Raw genomic sequence first — 27370 nt, 5'->3', positions numbered from 1 at the left:
CAAATTACATTGCACTATAAATAAAACATGAGAAAATACAAAAAATAACTTTTTATAATTAATAACCCCAACTTCTTCTTTTTTCTGAACATCTCCTCTGGATAAATAGCGAGAAAGGTACCAAAAAGTACTGCTAGAAACATGGTGATCATGAAAAATTCTTGGAGCCGTTAACTGCTAAGAGAGGTTATTTGCCTCATTTTTTGGCAGCCCTTGGGAACTTGTTAAACTCAGCCTGTTCCTTGGAAAAAAGCTGAGCAAGGATATGATCTGCTGTTCCACGGAAGTAGTCATTCATACGAAGAGTTTCCAGCTATGAAGAAAAAGACAATATTTTAAAAAGAATGGTCATAGCTACCTGATCATTTTTATGATATTAAAAATAAGGGATATTAAAGCACACCTCAAATCCAAGATGAAAATGAATGAATATAAAAGTATGTAACGCATGACAAGGCTTACACTGGGCTATCAAGATCACTGGATACGTGTAACCTTAGATAAATACACCCTTGCTCTGGCTCCTAGGATCAAGGCTTACGAAGATCTCTCCCTTTTGTGGGTGCTCAGCTTGTAAAGACCCTCAGCCTGTCCAGCCTGCTCAAGGATAAGCTCCGTCTCTTAAACACCAGCAGTACCTCATGCACAAACACGATCTGAATTCCATCTCTCTTACACACACATACATATATCCACACACACACACGGGCGCATGTCACACCCTACCACAGACCTTTTGTCTTCCCCACCTCCTGTTTCCGTGTACAGAGTTTTGATAGGCGTTGCGTGCTAACCGTTCACACCAGAAGGGAATTTGCACTGTCAATGTACTTGACATATTCTTAGAATTGCTTTCTAAAGATGAGCACCAAAGCGTAAAGCTTACGCGCATGAGAAAAGCGTAAGATCGTGTACAGCTGAACATTTTTTTACTCCCCTTGCCCACATGAATTCTCACCTGGTTCCCTGTACTGTAGGCTAGAATCAAAAACAAATCCTCATCACATATGCTCTTGAGATAATGTTGGGTTCCAACAGGGAAAAAGATGACATCTCCAATGCCAATGTTGAAGCTGGTGGTGACTCCGGATGAGAGAATAACTCCAGCCTATTGCAAGTAAAGCAGCAATATTCAACGATTTATTGGATAAATACACAGCGATGGCCCCAGCGCTGCACTGCAATCAGCTAGCGTAGCATCAGTGCTTTCACCGAGACTCCAAAACGGTAGAGGGGTCCTAGGCAAATTCCCGAGTAAGAACATGGTAAGTCCTCACATTATGGAGTCTCATCGTTCCATCTCAATAACCTTGGCACTTCAAATTTGCACTGAGTGAAAGAACGTCATCAAACCCTATACTCTAAATCTTAATACTCACTACATTTTCTCTATTTATCTGCTCCTCATAGGCGCTAAATCAAAAGTATTGCTTTTTTAGTTTCTACTCCCAGCATTCAGGAGAGTGGGGATTCCCATCATAAACACGTGTGATTTTGCGGAACAACTTAACAAGACGGACAAATTCTGCTCTTTGTATAACTCCAGTTTGACTAGACAAGCTTCCACAAATGTAACCGAGATCAAAGTTTTGTGTGGAGAAGGAAAGTGTGGACACTGAAAGTTTTGTGATACTACTAATTGTAGTATCATTAATTGGGGCTGGGAATCAGTTATTAGGTCTGTAATTGTTATACAGCCCAAACTCCACTGACTTATCCCTCACCGATGTAACAAATTACCTGTCCGCAGCCGCTAATGACATAACCCATCTCATTAGCATTGAAGTGGAAATGAGGCTGCCCCAGTTCATTGCTGAATATCCTGAGAGTTGCTAAGGTAAGGGTATTCTCGTGCTGAAAAGCAGAACAAAAATGTTCAGAAAACCATCCAAGTTTGTTATATCCCTGTTATACGTGACAAAGCAGTGATGAACCCACACAAATTGCATACTACACCTTATGTTTAAATAGCTACAGTATCCAATTGAAAGCACATACCTTGTTCAGCGACTCACTAAAAATTTTTTCTGTTTCATTTAGTCCAGCGCCATTTATGCGGTAGCGAGCCCACTGGAAGATTCCTCCTGGAAAATGATATTCTGCTGACCCTAAAACAGAGACAGCTAAATGAGCATTTCCAACAAGGTTTGGATAACATTCCTTGTTAATGTATTGGCCAGCTTCAAGTCATTACTATGTACTAAACTTGAGGCCTCGAATCTTACGAGTTTCTGGAACCAAAAAGAAAGCCCCTTTAGCTTATCTATCCTTCACGCACTAGACACTATGCAATCTCCTTTACTGTATTTTTCTGTAGTCAGACAACCATAACGAAAAACTCCGACTAGATTTTTTCCGTCCCAAATTGCTATCAATAACAATACACTTAAAGAACATGCTAACGTTCAGTATCTTAATTCACGTGAACCTTTATGGCACTGATCATGTTTCACAATATTTTGTAAACTACTGCCAACGCAGAAGAATATTTTGCTCCAAGAACAAAGATTTTTGTCACACATTTATTTCTCCTGACCTCCATCGGCTGTGTGAGGAGTTCTGGACCTATATTTGCTTTTTATAGCTTCTTGAATGGACTATACTACTTGGAATGAAGTTTTGCCGTCTATGTTTATTAGGTGCTCACTGATAATCACTAGATCCAGGCTGTACAGAGGGTTGTTTAATACAATTGTTGATAAACCAGTGAATATGGTTCAATACTCTTTATGAAGTTGTATTTGTAAAAGAAAAGGGAGGACATAATTAGGTATATGTTAAGGTGTTTATTCATTGATGTTTCATATGCAAACGCAAGATCTTCTAAGCAGCTCAGCACCAGTCACTCTCCAGCTAATCTGCTGCAGGGCTTCCTGGCCTATTAGATTTTAGTTTCTGAATGAAAAGTTTAGGTTTAGGTTCTTGCTTGATTTAACTGTAGCAGGAAACACAGCAGTCCTGGTTACATACATCACCAGAGAACCTTGAGCTGGGAAGTATTTAGTTCATGCCCTGCTGCTTACTGGCATTCTGCTCTCATATCTACCGTTGCAGACAGAAACATGAAAACCGAAAGGGTAAACTACTTTGAGCTAAGAATCAGGTTATACATCTTTAAAGGGCAGTAATTAGATGTAGTATCAACATATTTTTCATTTTATCTCCTTAAATTCTTATGATTTCTCTATATACTTTTTAACTCCTGTTTCAGTGAATCGATTACAGATCCCCTCCTCTCCCCCTCTAGAAACACGGAGAGCTCTTACATACAAAGTTCTTAGATGTATACCTTTGAGATTGTAGAAGTACCGCCACACAAGGTTGTCCGGAGACTGCACGTAGGTGGCATTTTGTACAAGCTCATTTAAGTTTGGTGGGAGGTTAATTGCTTGATCTTCTACTTGTTTCTTGAATGTTCTGATGAAGTTAACTCCACCTTGTGGCTGCGGGACACACAATGCATATTAAGTTGACAGATACACACAGCAAACTACGGAATTAAAAATTTGCTTCACTGAATATCCCACCTTAGTACCTGGGGTAGACAAATTCTGCCTCGTGGACATACCTCATCTCTTTAACTGCCTAGCCCTGTCAATACTCTATTTTGCTCCTTTGCTCTGCCCTTCCTTCTCAGTTACCACAGAGATTTGGAGCAGAAGGGAAATTCAATCTGTCTCCCATCAAACTGTTTCAGGGTGGGAAGGTCTATCAACAATTCTGTGGTATGAACATGCAAATTCCTCAGACTCAGCAGAAACTCTGTGGCTGTATTCTTGCTCATGGGACATCGCCAACTAGTCAGTTCAAATAAGATCCACTTTAACAAGGAGACGGACTTATCTATAGTTGCCTATGAGATCTTCTCATACCACAGAATTCATCAAGGGTCTATTGGGAAATTAGCTTTGGGCTTCACTATGTTATTTTCCCTCCACCCTTGGAAATATGAAGGATCCTCCATAAACTGTATAAACTCCATAAACTCCGTAAGTGTGAGGAGTGGAGGAGGAAAAGTTTCTTGGAGAGACCATCATCATTTATTTCTCCTTGTGTATGAAGGAACACAGAGGGTGGCGCAGTGTTACACAGAGGACGTGTACATCCTTCCACGCCGATGGGACTAAAGAGAACAGCTGAGGTAGGGAGGATCCTCTCCGAGAAATATAGAGAGAGCCTGGACTGCCATGTTAATGTGCAGAAGACTAGATAGAGGCTGGCTATCCTATCATACAGACCTTTAATGCTCTAGCTGCTATATCCTCTGGGGTAGAGAAAAATGCGTCATCTACATCCAAGGTCTGAAGTTCTTCATGTGTTGTAAAAAACAGCAAGAACACACAGTCTTCTGATCCTACATTCTTTATCCAATGCACAGTGTTTCTAGGGAAGAAGATCACTTGACCGGCTGTGACATTGTATGTGGTAATCACGTTGTCATCTGCGTGAATTACTCCAATCCAGGCAGTACCCTGTAACATAATCAGAACTTAACGATCGTAATGAAAGTTCTCTCATTTAATCCATTTGTGGCAAATCAATAATTCAAATAACCCGAAGGCTGATAGGAAAAAACAGATCCTGATGCACTCTCTAACAAGCCTTTGTGAACTTAAATCCAGAAGAGCATTTTAAGTGATAAAATTTTAGAAGGTTTAAAGAACACGACAAATACACATTGCTCATACTTAAACCATTTCTTATTAAAGAGGCTATGAACAGCTATAAAGGAGTCATCTTTGACCAAAAACTGCTGGAGAGAGGACCAGGTGTTTGTGGAATGCCTTACTCCAAGGAGGATTCCCCCATCCAGCTGGAGCTGTTCAGTTCTATGCTGATCAAAATAGAAATAATTATTCTTAGAAATAAATTAATAATTGAGATATATCTAAGCACCTATGCTTCCAAAGAAAGATAATTTTGTTTTCAAATTAATATGCTATCTTGAATTCCTCACTGTGAGTTTCTATTTATCGCTCTTATTTTTTTTATTTTTACAGATTTGAAATTAGACACTCAGGTGAGACAGGGCAAACCTTTTCAAAGAAGATCTATTTGGGGGGAAAAAGGAAGGGGTATTTGGTCGAGGAAAGAGAAGACTGTATGGGAACAAAACAGTCTTCCATGTATAAAAAGTTGTGAGAAAGAAAGAAAGATGATCTGAGGGTCTCCACAGCCAATGGAGATAAACAAGGAGAAATTAGGAATTTTTTTTGCAATAAACAAAAATGTGGTTTGTGTACCAGCAGAAACATTCTAATGGTTTGTGTGATGAAACATGGGAGACAACTATTTTTTGATTTCGTAACAGCTCCTTTGTTGAAAATTTTTAAAAACTGAACAGAACTGTCAGATACGCTTTAGGTATTCTTATCCTGCATGAATACAGGGGATGGAGCCAGAGGCTTTCTTAAGAACCTTAACAATCCTTCATCTCTGCGATTCTGCGACGGTTCTCTAATATAATTACTTTAATCATTGTAAGCACTTGGATAAGTACATAAAATTCTGTAACTTTCAGGTATCCAAAGTCTCCTCTGACCTCAGTTTTTAGATGTCATTGGAAGCTACAGGTGTTTGGTACTCTTGCACCATTAAGCAGCCTGTTTCAAGCATCTCCATTTGAAAATGTTATTTCAAGCAAGAAAACTAATGTCATACATCAATCAATGGTAGTTTTGCTTTTATTACCTGTTATTTGTATATAATGTATATTTAACTTTTTTTTACATCTGTACATCTTCTATATATACGTGATGCTTTAAACTGCAAGACCAATTGGAGAAGCTGAAGTAATCAGACAATACCTGTAGCAGGTAGCCGTGTTCATTGGCATTAAAATGCCAGTGGGGAGCCCGAAGCCCTTTGCTTTTGATCCGTAAGGTTCCAAAAGTCATTTTGGAGCGATGGTTATTAATGCTTTTTCCAAATTCCATTTCTTCATCACTTTGATATTCATTTACATCATTCCTGAACCTTGCCCACTGAATTTCACCACCTGGGTAGGTATATACCTGTAAAGTTAGTGAAAGTGGAGAACTGTATTGATTGTGGACAGTGGTGACCAAACAATCCAAAAATATTTCAGAAAATTCTTGGTCTGGGCAATACTGAAGAGACCTATTCCTTTTCTCAGTAAGGATTCTCTCTGTGTGTATTTTAGTCACTTTTCGCAATCTTTTATATACTTTCTCATGTCGTGATGTAATAGTATTGTTTCTACAAACAAGAGATACATAGTGATCTCAAGAACAAAATTATCTGCTCCTCCTCTTTTTACGTCATTCTGGACTTTGATTTGAGAAATCAGTTACATATAGGCTTAAACCTTTAGATTCAAAACATTTAGAACATTTCCCGAGTAAGACATTTTCCTGAATGTCTAGTTACAAACTATTTGCACCTGCAACTATTCCTTTCCTAATATTTGTACTGCCTCTAGAACATATTTTGTACTTGAAAGAATCATCTTGCACTGAGGAAGGGCATATTAAAAGGGTTGCTCTCCTCTTAAACACTTTTGTTTGCATTCTTAAAAACATCTTTTGTTTGAAAATTACATAGTTAAATCTAACATGAAAAAGTACCAGAATGGCTGTTGTCAGTTTAAAGCGCCCTACTATCTAATCTGTCCTTTTCCCTCTTTTGCTGAAAAGCAAAAATTAATCAGGAATTATTTTTTATATAAAGACATATTTAGAAGATGGAGTATGTCTTTAGAGCGTGCTCAAAGGACACGTTTCCATAAGTATCAAAATACACCTAAACAAAACCTACATAATTCCTAGGGATTCATTACATTGCCAGTTAATTCATTTTAGCTCACTGAAACAAGATCATGGAGTTCATTTTTTCTTGCAACATAACAATTTGGTTGAATCCAGTCCTAAGAATGGGAAGGTTAGTGTGCTACTCAGCTTACATTAAAATTTGATCTTTCTGGTTTTGTTTCTCAGAATTTCATACTCTCTAATTTCAGAATCACACGTAAAATGGTTGCCTTGTCTTGCAAGCCTAATTTGCTGGAGCAATTATTTAGCTCTCCAAGAGGCACTCCAGAGATCCATACCACTTCCAACATCTGTTATGAATTTGAGTGAAACACTGTCAGGAAGTTTGCGTCTCTCCCCATGGATTATAAAAGAAGCCTGGATAACAGGTTTAGACTGATTACCTAATGCTTAAAAAAGAGTTAGGTGAAATTAATTCATTAAACTTCTATATATGATGCTAGAATATTATTGCACAAGATGAACAATTTACCTTTGATTTCCCCAGATGATTCAGGAACTGGAATTTCATATCCACACTTTTTTCATCTGGTTTTGGAGAAGATGCACCATTGTCTTTAATACCCGTGTCTTTCATAAAGGCAGTGTTCTTTACATAGACCAAGGACAGGACCAGCACTCCTATTGCGGTTGTGATAACGCAGGCCAATAGACAAACTAGAAAGACTTTCATTAGGGACCAGCTGCCCTTTCTTTCCTGAAATTAATAAAAAGTCCCCCCAAACAAAAAAGAAAGCTTTATTAGATCTAACACACAGGAGAAAGTTTGTGATAGTTCTTTTGTAATCAAAACCATATGCCTTTCAGAAACGCAGGCAAATTACTGGGCCCAGTACAGGGAAACCCTACAGAGTATATTATCAGATTGTTGCTGTCCTTTCCTTATTTCGTCAAGTAAAAGCACGTCTTCATCATCCTGGGGTCTTACAAACGCTTAAAGATTGTTTTCATTGCCATTTCTAATCTGTATCACAAAACACGGAAGACCTGTAGCGTCAACTCATGGCAAACCTTCATCTCTGGGGCAGAAATGCTGCCTCTGCTTTATGTCACATCTCACGTGGCCCAGCTCCCTGGGAGAAGTGGAGAAGACGGGCCAGAATGGGGAAATTTCATCTGTACTAACTGCTCTGGGCATCATTTCTTTAGTGAAAATGTCCTTTGTGGACATTCAGGCCTCTGGAGGAGGGTGAAGGGGAGAAGCAGCTGGGCATGCACAAGGCACACAAGAAGCACAGAAGACCAAAGCACTTCTGGCACCATGAAGCATTGCCTTGGTGAAGATATTCAGTGTCTCCTGTCCCTTAACCATTTTTGCTGCTGAAGTTGCAGCTTCAGATGAATAGAGACTGCATTCTCTCGCCCAAAGTTTAAAACTCTGTACTGATTCTGGGTGCACAGCTTGATCTACCTTTAAAAGCCCGATTTTTGAGACAGTGACTGCCTGAAAATGAGCTATGAATGTTGATTTCTTAAGCTGGACAATCAGAAATGAAAAAAATTGAAGATTACTTGTTGATTTTAACAATATGACTTCTTTCATTAACCTATTTGACAAAAGCTTTTTACAAATACATTTACCAGCAGAAAAGTCCTCAAAATATCACCCTATTCTATTTGGTAATAATCTTTTCTTCATTTTAAATGACTCCCTTTTTAAAGCTTGTGTTCAATTAAATACCACAACAGTAGTACTCAGACCACAGAGCCTCATCAGAGAACAAGGCTTTAATAGTGAAATGCATTCGAAATCCCCATTTTCCAGATTTGAAGGACCTTTAATTTACAGCATTTTCACAGCAGTGGCACCAATTCAATAATTATTTTTAAAGTTGAAAAAATGCTGCACGTATTACATAATAACAACTAACACAGAACATTCAACCTCAGCACAACTGTGTGGAGTGAGTTATGTTGTGAGGAAATCACTAGCCTTGGTATATTTATAGCCAAGAATCAGCAGTGTGCCGACTGCAAACAAACGTAACGGCTGGTGAGCGATATGCCAACTCTTATTGCATGAAGTTAACTCAAATCCCAAGAAGCAAAAACTTTAATGGGAAAATTACTGAGAATTACTTTTCTCAAGGGCAAAAAAAAGAAAAAAAAGAAAAGAAAAGATGAAACAGTGCTCTAATGTGTAACTCAGTAGAGATACTAAACCACAAGATGAGCTTTTAAGTAGCTCTTTCTGTTAAAATCAATGGGGAATCCTCCAAAGATAATTACTTTGTCTAGTAGTTACAGGATAAAGAATTTAGCTATTAACTTAAGTGGGGCCAGAGAATTATGTCTCACCGTTCAGAACCTAGCTAGTGCACTAGCTATGCATTTTAGGACCTTAGCAATTGTAGCCCTTTAGAGCTTTTATTTTCTTCAGGACCTTCTTAATAGTATAGGATTAGGTCATATTACAAAATAAGGGTTTAATCTTCAGGCTGACTCTGTTAATAATGTTTTTTTAGCACTGTAAAAGAAAATGACTGGTACCTCTTTCTTTGGCCACTCTTTTCCTTTTGAAGAACTTTGTATGCTCTCTCCATGCATTTCAAATGCCTGGTTATCCATTTAGTAAAGCTGAAAGAGATTAGTCCACAGAAGACAAGAAAAATATTGAAACAAAAGAATGTTAATTCCGATATGTGCTCAGTTATGTTACAGAGTCCAGGGCAGTGAGTCATATTCTTCTGCATAGTAACACTAATGGCATTTAGTGCAGTACCAGTGTGCAGAAATGTGATGCAATATAAAAAAACTCTTCTTCGCTAAACTACAACAGAAAGGTCTCACAATTTCCACATTCAGACTTAACATTATTCATGTACCACGTGAACCCTAAGATACAACATGACAACGAGACAGAGTCCGAACCATCAAATATTTGGGGGAAAAAAGAGCAGACGTCATCTAGTTCCTTTACCTATGCTAAGGACCTAATATATTTAAATTACAGTTTTGGCTGGTTGTGTAATCTACTTTTACAACCACAAAAACAGTTGAAGTTCCAGAACTACTTTGGCAACCCATTTCCCCGCTTACATGTTATTATCGGTAAAAAGATTTTCACAAGCCTAAACCGCTGTTGCTGCAACAGAACTGTTACATTTTACCCTCCCGCAATGGACCTAACTACACAAGAAATGCCCTACTAGGTGAGACCAACAGTACATCCAGCCCAGTGTTTTTTCTCCGACAGGACTTTAGCAAATGCTAAGGGAGAGCATAGCCTGGCTACTATTTCCAGGTTACACCTTCCATACTTCACAAGCACACATAACTGCTGGATGAGAGATGCTAGCAGAAATAACCTCTTCCCTTTAGATTTAATTCTATAAAAAAGTCTGTGACTTAGACAAAGTCTTTTCTGAACCTGCTGATACTCCCTGACCTCCTAAGTTTACTGCTTGCTGATTAAAACAAAAAGCACTTCTCAGTCCTAAGCAGATCTCCTACTAGCTCCTTTAAGGCCTCCTACATTTCTGTATTGTGGGATTTGAGCAACAACACACACACGTTCCCTTCGCCAAGCTGAAGGTCCCAGCCTTTTTAGTCTCTCCCTGTGAGGCAGCTCTTCCATCTCCATGATCATTTCAGACACTCTCCTCTGGATCTTCTCTAACTCCACCACATGACGAAAATAAAGAATAGCAATAGACTTTATTGTTAACTGCTCTCCAAGTACTGTTTTCCACCCATCTTTACACTTCCCTAAAAATAATTTAATATAGACTACAATCCCTCATTTTGAGGCACACAAGTGTTAAATGTTGCTACCCAGTCATAAAAAGGAAACTAGGTTTGTGTAATACAGAGTGTTAATAATGATCTCTCTCTTTTCACCCCCTCCTTATTTCCTTGATATATTCCATGTTTGATTATATACTTGTGAACTTTTAGGAAACTGAGGTTAAGCTTATTGCCCTATAATTCTTTGGTATCATTTAGCTGACTTTTTGTTAAAAAGTTACTTTGCTAGTCCCATTTCTAGACCCTTGTGGGACGGCACTGAGTTCCAAACATTACTGATAACTCAAAGGTAGCTTCAGTCATTTCTCCAAGAGCTTAGCGTTAATGCTGGTAGGCGTAGTCCACTGAACACAGGTAGCTTGCGTAAGAGCTATCAATCACATTTTCCCCGTTGTAACTGAGCTTTGTCCACCACCCATTGCCGTTGATGTTTTAAGTTCACTGACATAATTTATTACTCTCTGCAGGGAGGTCACGGACCAAAATTTTCTTTGGTCCTCCCTTGTATCAGTAACGGACTTACTGTTTACTATCATAAGCAATAAGGAACTTTTGGGTTATTTATTATCTTTGACAGCTGTTCCTCCTTGTGTCTTGTTTTTGTGCTTTGGACTTGCCAAAAAGCACGAAAGTCCAAGATGACTCATCTTTAGGGACAATTCTAGCTATTTCTGTTATGCTTCCTTCTTGAAGACCGCTGAGGACTACAAGGCATATTACATTTATTTTCACTGTTCCATATTGGGATATCCTGCAACTATATCTTACATATACATATTTTTATGAACTGCCAAACTCCTGAGCATGTTTTCCCTATAATTTTTTCATAGGATTTTGCAAACAGATCTTTGAATTTCTTGCAGTTGCTTTTTTCTATTCTTCCTCTTTTCAATTCTAAAAATCTTGAAAACCTTGTAAGAAAATTGTTAACCTCCACCTTCTGTATCAAAACCTGACATGACCCTAGTCTAAAAATACCCTGGATACTCTGTATTCTATTTTTTTTTCCCAACAAATATTTGGTTAACTAGTATCTCCTCAAGGCAAATTATTCTGTCAATTGTTTACAAAAATGTTCCTTCCATCTTACCCTTCTTGGTTTGGTGGTCTTAATGGTAGGTCCTCAACATAACAGCACTCACACTTTTTTCTCCTTTTATTATCATAAAGATACTTTTAACAGACTATCTCCCTCTATATTCTAGACTTCAATACAAAGGTAAGTCTTCATAGAGAAACAGATCTTCCCTTTTCTTCAGGAGCCACCTCCACTTCTTTTTCTGTATTAATTCATTAACAAATGAAATATCCCACCAAGCAAACATCTACGTTGCCTAAATCACAACTTTGTATAGAACCTTATACGTTCTTCCATTTAGTTTCCATACAGCCGGCACTAATATAGACATCTTAAATGTTCAGCAGTCATATTCACTATCCTCTTTTCTGTATTGCTTCAATCCTTTTTATAAAAACCCTAAAGCCAGGGTTACTATGCCTCTGGTCACCTTTCCACTGATAACGCTTACATTCTTTTGTCATCAGTCCCCATTAATTCTAATTTAAAGCCTTCCTTTGTAAGTTGGTAAGCCTAAACTTAAAGAAGCATTTTATTTTTCCTTAGGAGATAGAGCCCATCTCTCCTCAGCAGTCCTTTCTTTTCTGTTCTGGAAGAGCTGTGAAGCTCAGCCATTCAAACTGGCAACAGCAGGATCAGGGCAATTAAAATTAATGAAAAGGTTTTCTCATTTCCCTTTGAACAGCAATTCTCGCTGCACAGTGAGAGACCTACCAACTGTAAAGTTGACCAAATATTTTGAGTAAGGACACAAAAACTAAAAACCATGGTAGATCACAGAATCCACGATCAACAAGAAAGAAAATACACATCATGATTTTCATGGGTGTCACAATTCCAGATACTTATATATATGTGAGAATCCATAAGCATCTCCTGGAAAACAAATACAACTGCTCTGGCAGTGTCAGAGTTACATTATAATTAATTAATTAATTATTATATTAATTAAATAATTAATTAATAGGAAAATAATTAATAGGTTGATAATGAGTGACTACAGGGTTTGCAGTTTTTCAGATCCTCCTTTTCAGGCTAAACCAGGTATAAATTCCAGCCAAATTAACCCTCTGCTGGCAGCACTGTTAGTCTTCGGGATATCTGGAGCCTGAAATTAAGTTTTCCTATATCAGCACCTTTTTGCATCAGTGTGAATGCAGTGATGCAGAGAGATTTGCTAAGGCAAATGGACTGTTACAGAGGAAAAGATAACTGCAGCATACAATCATTCCATTTCAAGGCCAATATCGCAATGGACTCTCTCATTAAGCCTTTAAAGGGCAAAAATCCCCAAGACAAAAATCCCATCTATTTGCCTCCCACCATGCCAAGTCACAGTCTTACCACAGACAGGATCTTCACAAGATTTAAGAGCACAATACTTGTCTTCATCAAAGCCTTTAGTTCCCTCGCTCTGTTTTACTGATATATATACACTGTAATTCAGGAAGTGCCCTCCTCATAAAATATTTCCTGTATATGCAAATACATAGGATCACAGATACTTGTGTACATCCTTAGCAAACAGTTCTTGAATCTTGCTGAGAAACGGTGACTCTCCTTCTATCTAGGCCTGCTATTTTATTTTAGTATTTCCTCCAAATCCTGATCTCTGTCCTTCTGCCTGCCTTTTTGTTTTTCCCACTGTCACTATGGAAGACTGTAGTTCAATAAAAGTCCTTTTCTCTGATCTAGCCTCAAGGACAAGAACATCACTGACATCTTGGATACGACAATTACTTTTGTTTAGTACTTGATTTACATGTTCTGTTATTTTTCCTGAGTGGCAACTTCTTTATTCTACCTTATAAGCAAACTAAATTCCAGCTATAATTGCAAGAACTCACCAGTGTATACAACCAAAAAGTTATTTTTCTATTGCTATATAAGAGAGCAAATCCGTCTTTAAAGTACTCTAACAGCCATAAAAATCTTGATAGCACTTAAAAGAAAAATATTTTTGTGTGAAACCAGTTGTCTCCGCTTACTGACTAATGGTGTTTTATTGGGTTTCTTTTTATTTAATTCTATTCTATTCCTATTTGAATTTCTATTGTTTACAACTAGAAAGTGTGACTCGTTGCTTAGTTTCATACCCTTAAGGTACTTTTGTCTTGTGCAGTACAGTACCTCACACAGTGGACCTTATCCATGATCAAAGCCTGTCACACTTGGCCAATATAGAGTTAGTAAATATGAATATTCAATAATGTCAACAATACTTTTAGTTGTTACCTAGGTCTCTGTGCCATAAAAAACAAAAAAGTTGTGCTGAAATTCTCCATCAAAGTACATTAAACTGATAAAGGATAAATATCTGGAAGCTAATATAAAAAACTCCAAAGAATGAGGGATCTCACAAATATGGAGCGGTATGAGGATTCTCCACAGGGGGATTAATGGAAAAGACTTTCTAAATAGCAAATAAACTCTGTCCTAACATCAAGAGAAGTTCTAAGGGAGCAGGGGGTGCTTTACATTTGTCCTATGCACCCCTGCAAGCAGGATACAAGGGGAGCACAGTGTAACCTCTCAGGGCATCAAATCTTGCTTCGAGTCCACCTTGCTTGTGCTACCAGCACCCCAAGGCATATCTGCACACCCACCTGGATGAATAAATCTACCTTTCTCCTGTGAACGATATAGGCTTCAGAAACAGGAAAGCTACGATAGCGTAGGCAGTGCCATACTAGTTGCGCTGGGAGTCCGAGGTGTACTAGCTCAAACGACGCAGCATACACATGCTATGCGTAACTAACCCCCCCCCCCCCCCCCCCAGCATCCAGAGTAGTGCGAAAGTAGAGCAAATTCATTGTGATCCACACTCAGGCACGTGTGATGTCAGGCAAAGAACCTCATCTTTCCTTGCACATCTGAATTCCTTTGATAAAATGACCTCTGGCAAACAGATACTGTCTTAATACAGACAACAGTTATACCCACAGCAATGCAACGCTTTATAAAAGCTTCTACAATAAAGTTTTCTAGAGGAGTAATTTTGTTTTCTGTACTCTGATTTCAAGATCTAGTTCTCAACATTTGAGAAAGTCCAATAAAATCTGTCTGAAATACATTATTACGTATTACTTACAATCTATTTATGTTCTCATGATGCCATGACAGTCATAAAATGAAGCAATTTTATTATCCCTCTACTTACTAATTCTTAACAGGAAGATGGGAGAAGTACATAGCTCATCTTCCTTCTACTTTTTTGTCTGGTTTCTATTTCATTTCTCGGAATGAGTACGTGCTCAGGTACCTGCTTTCTCACACATCCTTATAAATATCCAGATTAAAAGGAAACCATTCACTAGAAAGGCAAGCTGGCATACATATTTTGTTTACTGACAGCATAAAATACTAGGCTACATTATAGAAGCCTCAGAAAAGGTACAAAAGGCTTCTTTCAAAGTGTTCTGTCCATGTATTTCAACTCACAACTCAAATTACTACTTACAGCTTTTCTCTTTGTCTCTCAATTTGCTGCTGCCAAATGGGCAAGTCCTACTCCTCTCTCCCCTGCACAAGTTCCAGTGCCTATCAGTGGCTTTCATGAGCTAAGTCTATTCAATCACGCTGAAAAAAAGAAAAATTCTATTACTTTTCTGCCTATTTAGGCCCACTGAAGGATTTTATATGCTCTAAGGCTAAGAACAAAGCCAAGGAAAATGGAAGGGAGATGAGGACTTCCCAGTAACAGTGACAACCAGCTGTTGGATCAGTTCAGCTGAAACACAGTCTGTGCTCCTGAAGAGGGTGCCCCTAAACAAGTGCCTTCTCTCCCCAAAGAACCAGGCTTTACTAGGATGGGAAAGGGGGACGATTCAAAAGACCTCAGACACTTTTTGATACAATATATTTGGTAAGTTTGTGGTCAGGGAACAAGGAGCATGCAATTACACCAACTCAAATCCTGTTAGAAAGAACGGTGCTGAAAATACTATGTAATTATGTTATTGCTAAACCTGACTGCTTAACTTTACATTTGATATTGAGCTCCCCCTGTTTCTAACAGGCCCTGTAAGGAAGCGATGACTAGAACTGGCCAAACAATTTAATTTTTTGTAAATTTTTATAAACACACAGAATCTTCCATGAAAATGTTCACATTATTTTAATTAAATATTCCTTATAAAGCGGTATCTCTTGTCACATATCGTTAGATCCTACTGGAAGTACTAATACACAATTAAGCTTAATGAAAAGAACAAGTATGTACAGAAATACTGAATACAACATTTTTGAGAACATGCACTGGTTCAGCTTTCAAAAAAATTTTGTCCAGCGGTCAGGCTGACAAATTATTTAAATTACACAATATTAAAATATTCTTAGCTATCAGCTTCACAGATTATCCTTTTTTCCTTGTTTATCTTCTTCATGATCATTGGTCTGCTGTTGGTTACTGTTATCTTCAACAAGACTTTTAAGGCGTGACAAATGGTGTAAAGCCCTAGATTAGGAAAAATGAAGACTTTAACAACAGTGTAAATATTACTATTTACATTTAACACAAAATGATGTCGATTTCTTACAAACAGCTTAACAGTTTGAATAGTATTATATACAGTTTACATCTGTATGTCTGTTTCACTTATTCTGTTTTAGAGATTATAAAATGCACTAAGATGGTTTCTTAAAAAGATAAAACACTTTTTGGAACTGAAATTTTAAATATGTCCTCTCAAAATACAGGTGCTTACAGAAACACACAGTTTCTATTAAATTATTACAGAATGGGTATTTAACACAGGATGTTAAACACTGCAAAACATTGTTATAAAATAACATCTATATTGAAAATTACTGTCTTTTTTAAAATGGAAAAATCTTTTCATTTTACATTACAGTATAAAACTATACTGCAACACTGAGTTTTGTTGAAACACATGTTCTACATAGTAAAACGCTGTTTTCCATTCTGCCTTTTCTCAAACTTACTATTTTTTTAGTCACTTAGTTCAGTAGGACTCTGCTGATTTCATTAATGAACTATGTTTTCTAGCAATTATTTTCTCCACTGTAGTGAAAAAAGTAAGAAAATAATTTTGTCCCATATTACAAACTTCTCCAAGTCTGATTGAAGTCCATCTATGTGTAGCAATAATTAATCTATTGATATAGATGAAATACAAATATTTATTTACAGAGTACATCTCTGCAACCATTCACTAGATATTTCTCTGCTCCATGAACTGCCATGTTTTTAGTTATTCACTACTGGCTTATTCTTAACAAAGTTTTCAGATCACCTGACAACTCTCTCAGCTAATTTATCATTCTTTTTCTGCACTTTCTGAAAACAGTGAAGAGTCAGAAAATCAATGGTCACTTACTTCTGAATAGAATTAGTAAGAGGGATTATCTCACTGTCAAACAGTTTTAATTCAGCCTCTGCTTTTTCAGAAAGCTTAAAAAAACAAAAAAAATTGTTAACTGAGGGAATAAAGAGTAGCTGAATATGACAGAAAACATGGAATTTTTGTAGCACATGGCAATACTTTCCAATGCAAACAGCTTTATAGCATCATAAAGTAATTCAGATTGGGAGGGATCTCAGGAGGTGGGCTCCTGCTCAAAGCAGAGGCAGCTATGAGGTTATAGCAGGTTGCTCAGGGCTTTATCCAGTCAAATCTTGAAAACCTCTAAGGACGGAGACCGCACAACCTCTCTTGAACAACTTGTTCCAGTGCCTGGCTGTCTTCGGGGTTAAAAAGTTTCTCCCAGTGTCCACTGTGAACATCCTGTTTCAATTTATGCCTGTTTCTCATCCTTCTACCATGCACCATTATGAAGACCCTGGCTCCATCTTCCTGATACCCCCTTCACAGGTGCAGGAAGACTTCTATTAGGTCCCCCAAAACTACTACTTCTCCAGCCTGAACAAGCCCAGTTCTCTCAGCTCCCCCCCATAAACAAGTCCTGTAGTCCCCAACCACCTAGGTGCCCCTCCACCAGCTTCTTGACGTCTCTTCTGAAGCAAGGGGCCTCAACCTGGATGCAGTATTATAGATGTGGTCTAGCAAGTGCTGGGGGATACAGAGGGACAACCATTCCTCTTGATCCACTGACTGCTCCTGTCCCTATAGCCCAGGCCCCGCTGTTCCTCCTTTGCTGCCAGAGCACACAGATAGCTCATGTTCCGTTTGTACCTAGCAATACCGCTTGGGCATTTTCAACAGAGCAGCTCACTAGGCAGGCAGTCCCCAGCCTGTATTGCTACGAGGGTTTCTTCCTTGCCAGGACCAAGGCCTTGCATTTGCCCCTGTTGAATTTCACAAGGTTCCTGTCGGCCCATTCTCCCAGCCTGCCTGATCCAGATATATATATGGAGCATTTCATTCACTACTGAGTACAGGACACAGGGTTTAAGAACTGTATGCATGCAACATTATGAAAAAGGTAAAAAGAGATAATAAAGTCTATGAAATAATTTTGAAACGTAAGTGCCACAAAATACCAACTCACTGATGCCAAAGGAGGCAAGGATAGAGCATATGAGAATGTCTGGCTTTTTAAAAATTCGGTACGTGCCCCTGAAAGCCTAGAATTAACGGGGATATTATCAGCAGACAACTTTTCCAGAACACAGCCATTGCTAAAGCAGCAGAGGAGAGCAGTGTCTGCTCTCTTGAGGCAGGATTGCCTGAAATGCCGCCATCTCCTGGCTTACAAGTACTGCTTTCTGCAGCAGCACCGAGGCCACCGTCGAGTCACTGACCTGCCACACAGCGCCCCTGCAAACGGGAGAGACTGCGGCGTCGCGTAGCACGGAGCCTCCAATCTGCAACAGCAGCAACAAGACACAGGGGATTTAGGGCACAGCAGTCTCGAGCACACGCTCCTGATGCGAACTGGATGGAATCTGCTGGCAGTGCTCTTTCCAAGATGACTGAAAACCAAGTCTATAGAAGGACTAACCATTTTTCTCAGAAATGTGCACAGCGCATCGATTTTGACAAGATACAACATAAGGAAACTCACTACTCACTTTTTCAAACTCTTCCTTTTGCTCAGCAGTTTCATTCTGGTTTAAACTTCCCTGAATTGCTTGAAGTTTAAACAGCATTAGCTTCAAAGCTTCAAGGGGCCTGTGATGATGACCTCCAGAGAAAGTATTTTCCTAAACCAAAACCCAAAGAATTTGTTGATCTTGCAGTGTACTGCAGTGCACATAAACCAAAATAAAACAAACAGCTTTTGAAGTTTCCCTGAAACAATTTAAAGGCTGATTGCTATGAGTGTTTCCCTCTACCTGTTCTTTAAAGGTCTATTTATAAACTGGACATGTATGATGCTACACTGGTTCATCTTAGTTTATGCCACTGAATGGTCAGTGAAATCACTGTAAATACATACATTGTTAGGAAGACATGAAGCAACACAGAAAGGCCTCAGCCCTGGCTTGTGTAAAACAATTCAAGAATATTAAGCCTGTCAGTCCTTGTAATGCTATGACAGCAGTGCTGGAACATGTTTCAACATTTCATAACTGACAGAGCAAGTAAGCTTCCTTAATGATAAACATAGATTTATTCATATAATTAGCATCTATATGATATCTGCTCATTCTAGAATCAAAAAAGCAAATTAACTCAAGGTGACAAAAATTTGTGGATAATCTAGAAATACTGATGTCTAGAAACATCTGATGATCTAGCAGAACCAAGAGCATGGGAAACACCATTCATCAGACAGAATAATTTGAATTACTCATGCACATCGTTAGGTTCTGTGTCAATTAACTCCTTAGGGAAACAGAAGTATGTGTCACAGTGGAAAAACTTAAAGGGTAACGCTCTGTTTACTACAAGATGAGAAAATAGAATCTTACAGCAGTTAAGATTCAAGGACAATAGGGCAGAAAGCAAAGGAAACATACCAGTTCATAAATTAATAGAATGCCTTTCAACTAGAATACTGGGCTCAGCGCTCATCTCCCTAGCTGAGACAAGGATAAAGGGTTCCTATAATCAAAATAAAAGGCTGAGCAATATTAAGACTGCCAAGAAGGTGATTAACATGTAAGAATGGGAATAAAATGATGAATAATCAAAAGAGTAAGTTCAATTCATGATCCAATTCCAGTGCAACAGCATAAATAATAAGAAATATATTACTTAACTTACCTCTTGAACTTGACTCATACCCAACAGTACCTCAGCCAGGCTAGGAAATTAGTAGTATTTAATACATCAATAACAAAAAAAGTCTTCCTTTACTTGAGGCAGGAAAATTATTATTTAAACAAAACATGGAGTGTAAGAGTCAAACTATTACTAAGTGAAGCATTTTATAGTTAGATGCTTTCTTAATCATAATTGTGACCAAGGGTTATATTATAGGATTTAATAACTGTATGAATTCATCATGCTCAAATATGACTAAACTACTACAGTTAGACTTTCTACTTTATATATTATAGGAGAAGAAAAAAAAAAAAACCACTTTACAGGTATTCCCCCTTCTAATATTTACCAGCCTTACATATTTGGGGCACTCTCAGAAGTAAATACTCAATTTTACTGACCTTATTTTTGTCATTTAAACAGTCTTCCAAGAACTTATGTATGATATCTGCCTTGGGGAATGGTAGAGCATTCTCCACATCCTCACAGCACACAGGCACTGGTGGTTTGCTAAACCAACATTAAACATGCAATGGAGAATAACAACAGGTTTATAAATGAAAAGAATTGTCTTAGGATACGGTCATTATGATGAAACTAGATATATTGCATCAATGCAAGACCAAGGGGGCACTGAGTAGTTCTGTCAGCACTTTGGTGTACGTGCGAGAAACACACAACTATTTTTTTTTCCAGTTTTGCCAGTATAATCAAAACCTGGGTAGCCACAAAAATCAACTAGACAAAAAAGGCAAGGGAAGGCCGCCTTAGCTATGATTTATTACACATGGGTGTTTTTCTTACACCTGGTACTCCTCCATTAATATTCAACATCTCAAGAAAAATACTTACCTTATGCTTACTGACTTCTGATACTTCTACAGTCTCTAAGGTATTTTAATTCAAAACTAGTAGTCTCATAGAAACAGATATTAATTAATGCAGCCTGATTTCCAGTGATGTTCTCCTATGTGGGTATTCTGGTGGCTAGCAGGAGACTAGATTATTAGCCTCTCTCTTAACAGGAGCATGAATAGTACTGTTTCCATTATCACATGCAGGACTGCTGCAGTTTGAGACTTTTACTCACCTGTTAAATATGCTAAAATTAACCAATAGATCAAAATCTTTGGGGGTAAAGAGAAAGTGACAGACAACACCCAGAAGCACATACACCTCGCTGCTGCTTAAAAACTGTAGGAAACTCTAGGAAATTCTAGTATTGATTTTTAGCATTCTTTGATCCCGTGAAATAACCTTTCAGTTCCTAAACAACTGAAATTTCACTCCCAAGACTGCTCCAAAACTTCCCAAGGCCACACCACTTTTTTTAAGAAAACAAACTTCCCACTATTAACTTGTTTTTCGTAAACTATTATTCATAAATTAGTAAAGCTGTCAATTTAAGTTCCATTAAATTAGTTTTCTCTTGAAATAAATATTTCTCATATATCATTGATATACAAAGACATTATTAAAAGGCAACAATAGGTAATATTGATAGCACTCTTTGCAAGTCAATGAAAAAAGGGAAAGCAGTGCACCAATATCCTGACCTTGAAATATCAAACATTTAGAACTAGCAAAAGATCCAATAGTAAATCATTTCTTTACGTACATGCCACAACACCATTACTTATAATCTATATACAAAAGCAATTAAATACATTATGCATTTTCATTAACAAACTAGTCCAAAAATATATGTTTACTTACGAAGCACCTGGAGCATTTTCCCATGATCTTTCTGCTCCTAGTATATCTGTTGTAGAAGGACTGCCATCATTTTCCAGATTATTTGACAAATCTTCAGCTGAACTCTCCAGACCTCTGTCAGACTTCAAGGTAAGTCGCTCAAGCTGGTCTTCTAAAAAAAAGAAAAAAAAAAACAGGGACACAATGTGTCCAACCCTCTTCAAGGGCATTATTTCCACATTACTTTTAATTTTATGTAATACTCAAAGAAACTGACTACAGATGAATTAGCACTAGAAATATTTTACAGAGAGTACAGCCCCAATACAACTCCTTTGGTTGTCTTGGTATGGCAGTATGGTACGTAAATCATCAGTACCAAATGGGATCTGCAAGGTTCTACAGAAAATAGAATTAATATTAATTCACAATACAATGTTAAATATTACTTATTAATACTGTAAGTTCTTAGGTTAGTTTTCTTCTTATTTTGTACAGGTTTTTCTAACAGCTGCTTTTACAGACACCTGGGAGAGAAATCATGCAACATAGACATGCAAATCACATATACAATCACATACAGGACTCACATTTAAGAATTGTTTGAGACAAGCACTCAAAATGACAGACACATTCTCATATTTTTTTTTTATACCTAGCCTGTTCATGGTTGGTAAAATTGTGTGTTAAAAAAAAGATATAACCCTGTATTTAAAGTTCATGGTGCATACACACGAGAAAGGTATTTGCAGACATTTGTGTATCTGACATTTTGTCACTTTGAATGCACAACATAAACATCATTTTAACTTAGTTTGTTTATATAACCTCTTGGAAAAAAGGAGGGATCAATACTTATGCTTTGCATAGCAAAGAAAAAAATATTTTTCTTTTCAAATGAATAAACTTAGACAGAAGTGAAGGTAATTAACACTTCGAAATGTTAATCTCTCATATCAAAGCAAATGTTGCTGATATTTCATAATGCAAAGATGGTGCTTCAGAAGCAGGGAGGTCCTCCTGTGGTGAAGAGCGACGGCCTCCTGCAAAGAGTAGCTATGTGAGAGAATCCCAAGGAAAGTCTTTACATAAACTGAAGGCACTGGATAACCCAAGTATATGGGTTACAAATATCTCCTGCTGACTGTGTAAAGCAGAGGAAAAGACTGCACGATAAATGGTATTTCTTACCAATTTGACAGGTTCATTTACGCTATGTTTAGGAATCTCTCTCCCCCAAGGTTACACTTCATGTAATTTAATTTAATGCTTGAAATTCTATTAAAATATTCATGGAATTACTGTCATTATCTTGCAGTAAGGTACTAAATATGCCACTGTAATAAATACTTTGCTGGAAAAGGAATGCTTAAATATTGATTTATGTATGAAAACTTACAGTATAAAAGCTGTATAACTTAGTCAACTACTACTAAGTGCTTTGAGTCATTTGTCAAAGATGGACGTGAATAAATCTACTGTACAGTGCAGTCAGACTAACATACCTAGAGAGTGTTGGTTTAAAAACAAACAAACAAAAAAAGTAATTTCTTTATACATATACCCTCAAAATGAAGAGACAAATTATATAGTTACCTCTGAACAGCTTTTTGGTGTGTCTCAAAAATTGGAAGCATGCATCTGGACTGGCATAGTTGCAACTTTCTTCTACTTTGTTATCACCTCTTGGATCCAGGCAACCATTTTGTTCAAAAAAATCAGAACTGTCTTTATCTACAGAGCATCTTTTTTTCAGGATCTCAAAAGTTTGTGAAGAGGAAGCTTTGCCTTGTATATTAAAATTTTGACCATCACTTTCTTCAGTTGAATCAGAAAAAAGGTTATAACTCTTAAGCCAGACTGGGTAGTGAAAGTGGGGAATACTACTTATCCCTGATACACTTAAGTCAGACTTCTGACTGGTAAGCCACCTTGGATAATTCTTAACAGGAAAAGTGTTAGAGTTCTCTTCAAAAGACAAGGGTCTCGAGCTTCCTTTAAAGGAGACAGAATCGTACCTATCAGGTGTATAGACATTGCGTTTCTTTTTGCTGAAGCCTTTGTGTGGATTCTGGTGAGCAACAGCTTTCCCATTCTCCTGGGGAGTGAAACCACCTTCGGTATCGAGTGATGAGGTTTGGTAAGGGCAGAAAGATGTTTTAAGTAACCGCCGGTTCCACTCACTACTTTGATGTCTTGATTTAAAAGGACTACGCTGGACAAAGGGCAGTGATCCATCTGCTGGAAATGCTAACAGATCATCCGTCGCAAGACTGATCAAGTCTGGGTCACACTCAGTCTGCTTTCTACAGGGTGAAGCAAGAGAATCCAATCCTATGTGCTGATTAAAATCGTCCAATGCTGAAAAACAAAGACATTTTACATGAATTGCTAAAGTTCAAGCATACAAAAATGATACATTTGTAAGACCTAACATGAAATAATAATTTAAAGCTGAAATATCTTCTTTACCAGGGGGTACTGAATTACAGTTCTTGCAAGAGCGGTTCCGTTTCTAATCAGAATCTTGATAAAAACCTTACCAGTCAAAAAGTTACCCCTCCTTTCACAGTACACAACATTCACAGCTTTGAGGATTTTCTTTATTTTTTCATTTAAGACAAACAAGATTTCAACATTCGACAGTCCATTTTTAGTTGCACATTCAGAATTGTATATTTTACAGATACATCCTTAGTATTTCAGTCCTAGCAGCGACACTTCCTCCACACAGCAATGTTAGGGATGACTTTCCCCATATTGAAATTGAGCACATTTGCTAGAGAAGACGATGGCTAAAAGCAATAGCTTGCAAGGCAAGCAGCCAGATAATGAGCCTATAGACCCATTTTGTGATTCTACAGATGCTTACGTGCTGTATAAGATTTGACTTGGCAGTTTTTCAGGGAAGAATTATAGTATTAAATCCTTTTTTTTTTTTTTTTACTGCAACTATGAAGCACTTTGATTCACAAAAATAGGTTTTCCTCAGCTAGTACCTGGAAGTTATTTTTTTCCTCACTTGCATTGTAATATCAGTAAGTGAAATCTCTGTGTTACAGACTATTATAACATACAAAACATACATGCAGACTAGCTAATACGTGAATGGAGCTAATGAGACTTCTGCAAAGAACAGCAACAGAGACATTTCAAAGTAAAATACGAGCAGATGACATCTTTCATAGAACAGTTTCTCATTTTTAGTGATAATCAGAATGCTTATTTTTGTTTGGGAAGTCAGTTAAACTTAAGTAGAAGAAGGTTTGTATTAGAAAAACATAAACGGAAAGCTAAACACAGCTAAAAACCAGCTCTCTTGATAAGAGAAAGAAAGGAAAGGTGTGAAACTAGAGGAAGGTTATAGGCTACGGTGAAGAAAAAAAAGCCCTGAATAATACAATATGCTACTGTAACTGCCCATGCCAATGCAACCCAAGCAAGCATCCTTTTTCAGGTACAAAGTTTGCCTGTACTTAGGACTCTGTTATTTTAGATGTAATGGACAAAGCATTTGCAGTATTAATTAGCTCAAGCAGTCATCTACCCTAGATCTTCTCATAAAAGTTCATATAATCAATTAAGTATTTATTTATTCAAGCTAACTAATAATGACAAAAGCCAATTCAAACCCATATACGTTACCCTGTTGGGTTAGACTTCCAACCCAAAAGTACATTCCATAAAAATCAATGGATAAGGGGCAAATTTTGTTCTAAGACAAAGCAGCTTTTAAGGGAACTCCTTTAATTAATTAGATTCTGATGTTACTTACTCTGGAAAGGAAACAGAGATTTCCCCCTTCCCCCCCCCCCCCCCGACTCAGGTTTAAGCAATGATTTATACTGTCTTTAGCATATATTCACATATAGAAAATACAATTTCTATTCCATACTCTGGAATTTATTATTGCATCTATGAGCGTGGTCAGGAATTCTCACCAATCCAGCAAGCATTTACAAAAAAGCATTACAGAGAATGACAAATATTGCTAGCCATGACCAAGCATCATTTACTATAGCATAAAGATTTGTAGGCAGTTGCGCAGGGAATATTCCTTCAACAAAACACACGTGGTATGAGACAAGGAGTTGCAATACTATTGGCAATAGGGAAGAAAAAAAAAAGGAAAAAAAAAAACCAGACACCAAAACTCATTCAAAGACATACTTGCAGAAGACATACCATGTTTTTCTTTGGCATGATGCTTTGAAAACTCAACTTGTTTGGGAGTGCTTTGACATATGCAGATTTTTCCAGTGCTTATTTCTGAAGATGTGAGACTTAGATCAAAATCTTCAATATAAGCTTCCAAAGCCTCAGATGCAGACCTGTAAAGCTTGTCCTTGTAGTGAATCAAACTGTCCGAGTATGGATTATTGCTGTCAATACTATAGCTTGTTAAAAGAGAAGATATTGTTGAATCAGGAGAGCAGACACTGTTTTCTTTTATTGAGCTTGTCATGGTTTTTATCCAGGTTTCTATTAGAATCTTCACTCATCTTTTTAATCAATCTAAACGGAAAAAGAAACAACACCACAAATGATCATCTGCACTGAAATGTCTTCTCATAAACTGTAACGTAGCTAGGACTTTTTATTTTTGTTATGTATTTTATTATTTTCCTAGAAATTACTATTTAGCTATTCAACTTGCTGCTTTTCAAATAAGTTTGTCATATATATGTGCCACCCCCAGAAAAGTAAAAGGCAGAAAATAAAGGTTCTAGAAAAAATATAACAATAGGGAAAACTTCTTGTATATTGAAACTTCAGTAGCGGAAAAAAAAAATATAACAAGAGAGCACAAAAGTCTACCTCCTTGCTAGTTCTAGAGGAACCTCTATACCCTGCTTTTGCAAGAACGGGATTTCACATCGGCGACAAACGTCGCCAAACATCCCATTCAGTAAAGACACACAGAAGTATTGTAACTTTTGATTTCAGAACCAGTACAAAAGAGTACCATTCATGGACAAAAAAAAGAAGTAAAAGTTGCTTAGATAGTATGAAAAACTAAACAACTCAATGTAACAAGAGTAGGAAGCCATTACCCTTGCAGATATTTTCATATAGCCAGAATGGGTACACACAGCAAAATAATTTTACAAGCCACATGGGAGCACTTAGAATCGTCCTATCTGTGCAATTTAGTCAACCCAATCCCAAGCTGCCTTTATAACCCCACAAACTGTAAACTGAAGAGTTGGAAGCGCAGGCTTGTTCCAAATGCCGTAATCAGGACAGTCAAGGTCACTAAAAGAAGCCTAACAGTGTGTTTCATCCCTGTAGGTAAAATACCAGTTGAAAAATCTGTTAAGGTGTACAGAAACAAGTGCTGTAACAAGGAACAAAGATTAATAACTTTGTTATATCCAATATCACATGCGTACAAGGATCATCATGCAATAGCAGTGTAAGGATTTATAAGAAAAAGGCACAGTGAGGACCAGCTCTTCCAAGGCCCAAGTGGGTTTTCCCTAGAAAGCCAAGAAGCCGGGCTAGGCACCGGCCCAAGGGCAGCGCGACCGGCACCGAGACCTCCCGGGGACCCATCCTCACACCACGCCCCCGGGAGAGGCAGACCCGGCCGTGGCGGGCACTCCCGACCCCCTTTCCCTCACAAGAAGCAGTCAGCGCGGGGAAAAAAAGCGCCTAAAGCAGCACAGCCTCTACCGCAACGCCACAAGGGTGTGCCACCCTAGCTCCTGCCCGCCCATCATCACCTCCCCAGCCCTGCCCAGGAGCCCCGGGCGTCCCCACCCCGCAACGGCCGCTCCTCCGGGCTTTGCCGCGCAGCGATTTGAAGGGACCGCACCCCTTTGCAAAATGGCGGCGCGCAGGCGCGGAGATAGCCGCGCGGCCCTGCGGGAGTTGTAGTCGAAGCCGGGCGGCCGGAGCCGTGCTCGCCAGGACTACATCTCCCG

The 27370-nt window shown here is 38.1% G+C and overlaps 2 protein-coding genes across 10 annotated transcripts; both read right to left on the bottom strand.

The window, feature by feature from the left end:
- On the bottom strand, positions 1 to 15193 carry DYNAP (dynactin associated protein). Of its 4 annotated transcripts, none has more exons than XM_075489110.1 (10): positions 15077 to 15193; positions 9282 to 9368; positions 7264 to 7488; positions 5808 to 6014; positions 4239 to 4472; positions 3290 to 3443; positions 1999 to 2108; positions 1741 to 1854; positions 959 to 1108; positions 2 to 313 (listed from the first exon to the last, which is right to left on the bottom strand). In XM_075489110.1, the coding sequence occupies exons 2-10, from the start codon at positions 9357 to 9359 to the stop codon at positions 197 to 199; spliced, it is 1389 nt and encodes a 462-aa protein (XP_075345225.1). In that variant the 5' UTR covers positions 9360 to 9368; positions 15077 to 15193; the 3' UTR covers positions 2 to 196. The 4 variants fall into 4 exon arrangements, with proteins under 4 accessions (XP_075345227.1, XP_075345225.1, XP_075345226.1 ...); XM_075489111.1 differs by lacking the exon at positions 15077 to 15193 and adding an exon at positions 14777 to 14888; XM_075489109.1 differs by lacking the exon at positions 15077 to 15193 and adding an exon at positions 12961 to 13063.
- On the bottom strand, positions 15083 to 27365 carry CZH18orf54 (chromosome Z C18orf54 homolog). 6 transcript variants are annotated; one of them, XM_075489104.1, is made up of 10 exons: positions 27207 to 27365; positions 25629 to 25958; positions 23040 to 23804; positions 21465 to 21615; positions 20150 to 20258; positions 18611 to 18742; positions 18341 to 18403; positions 16956 to 17029; positions 15934 to 16072; positions 15083 to 15195 (listed from the first exon to the last, which is right to left on the bottom strand). In XM_075489104.1, the coding sequence occupies exons 2-9, from the start codon at positions 25906 to 25908 to the stop codon at positions 15964 to 15966; spliced, it is 1683 nt and encodes a 560-aa protein (XP_075345219.1). In that variant the 5' UTR covers positions 25909 to 25958; positions 27207 to 27365; the 3' UTR covers positions 15083 to 15195; positions 15934 to 15963. The 6 variants fall into 6 exon arrangements, with proteins under 6 accessions (XP_075345219.1, XP_075345217.1, XP_075345218.1 ...); XM_075489102.1 differs by lacking the exon at positions 15083 to 15195 and having other exon boundaries at positions 15225 to 16072; XM_075489103.1 differs by lacking the exon at positions 15083 to 15195 and having other exon boundaries at positions 15225 to 16072; positions 27170 to 27238.
- Positions 27366 to 27370: the final 5 nt, after the last annotated feature.

The sequence above is a fragment of the Mycteria americana genome, assembly GCF_035582795.1.
Source record: "Mycteria americana isolate JAX WOST 10 ecotype Jacksonville Zoo and Gardens chromosome Z unlocalized genomic scaffold, USCA_MyAme_1.0 Scaffold_30, whole genome shotgun sequence".
In the NCBI taxonomy this organism is placed as follows: Eukaryota; Metazoa; Chordata; class Aves; order Ciconiiformes; family Ciconiidae; genus Mycteria; species Mycteria americana.
Note: the sequence above shows the minus strand (reverse complement) of the source record. Positions and strands in the feature narration are given on the sequence as shown.

Bases quoted from the DNA above. Each gene is read 5' to 3' on its own strand.
- DYNAP (XM_075489110.1), bottom strand. From the start codon at position 9,359: ATGGATAACCAGGCATTTGAAATGCATGGAGAGAGCATACAAAGTTCT. The intron at 7,489-9,281 runs GTACCAGTCATT...TATTAATTTCAG, and splicing joins AAGAGTGGCCAAAGAAAGAG to GAAAGAAAGGGCAGCTGGTC. The intron at 1,855-1,998 runs GTATGTGCTTTC...TCTGCTTTTCAG, and splicing joins TTAGTGAGTCGCTGAACAAG to CACGAGAATACCCTTACCTT.
- CZH18orf54 (XM_075489104.1), bottom strand. From the start codon at position 25,908: ATGACAAGCTCAATAAAAGAAAACAGTGTCTGCTCTCCTGATTCAACA. The intron at 18,743-20,149 runs GTCAGTAAAATT...GTTTTGGTTTAG, and splicing joins GTTTAAATGACAAAAATAAG to GAAAATACTTTCTCTGGAGG. The intron at 16,073-16,955 runs GTAAGTGACCAT...TTCCTAATCTAG, and splicing joins CTTACTAATTCTATTCAGAA to GGCTTTACACCATTTGTCAC.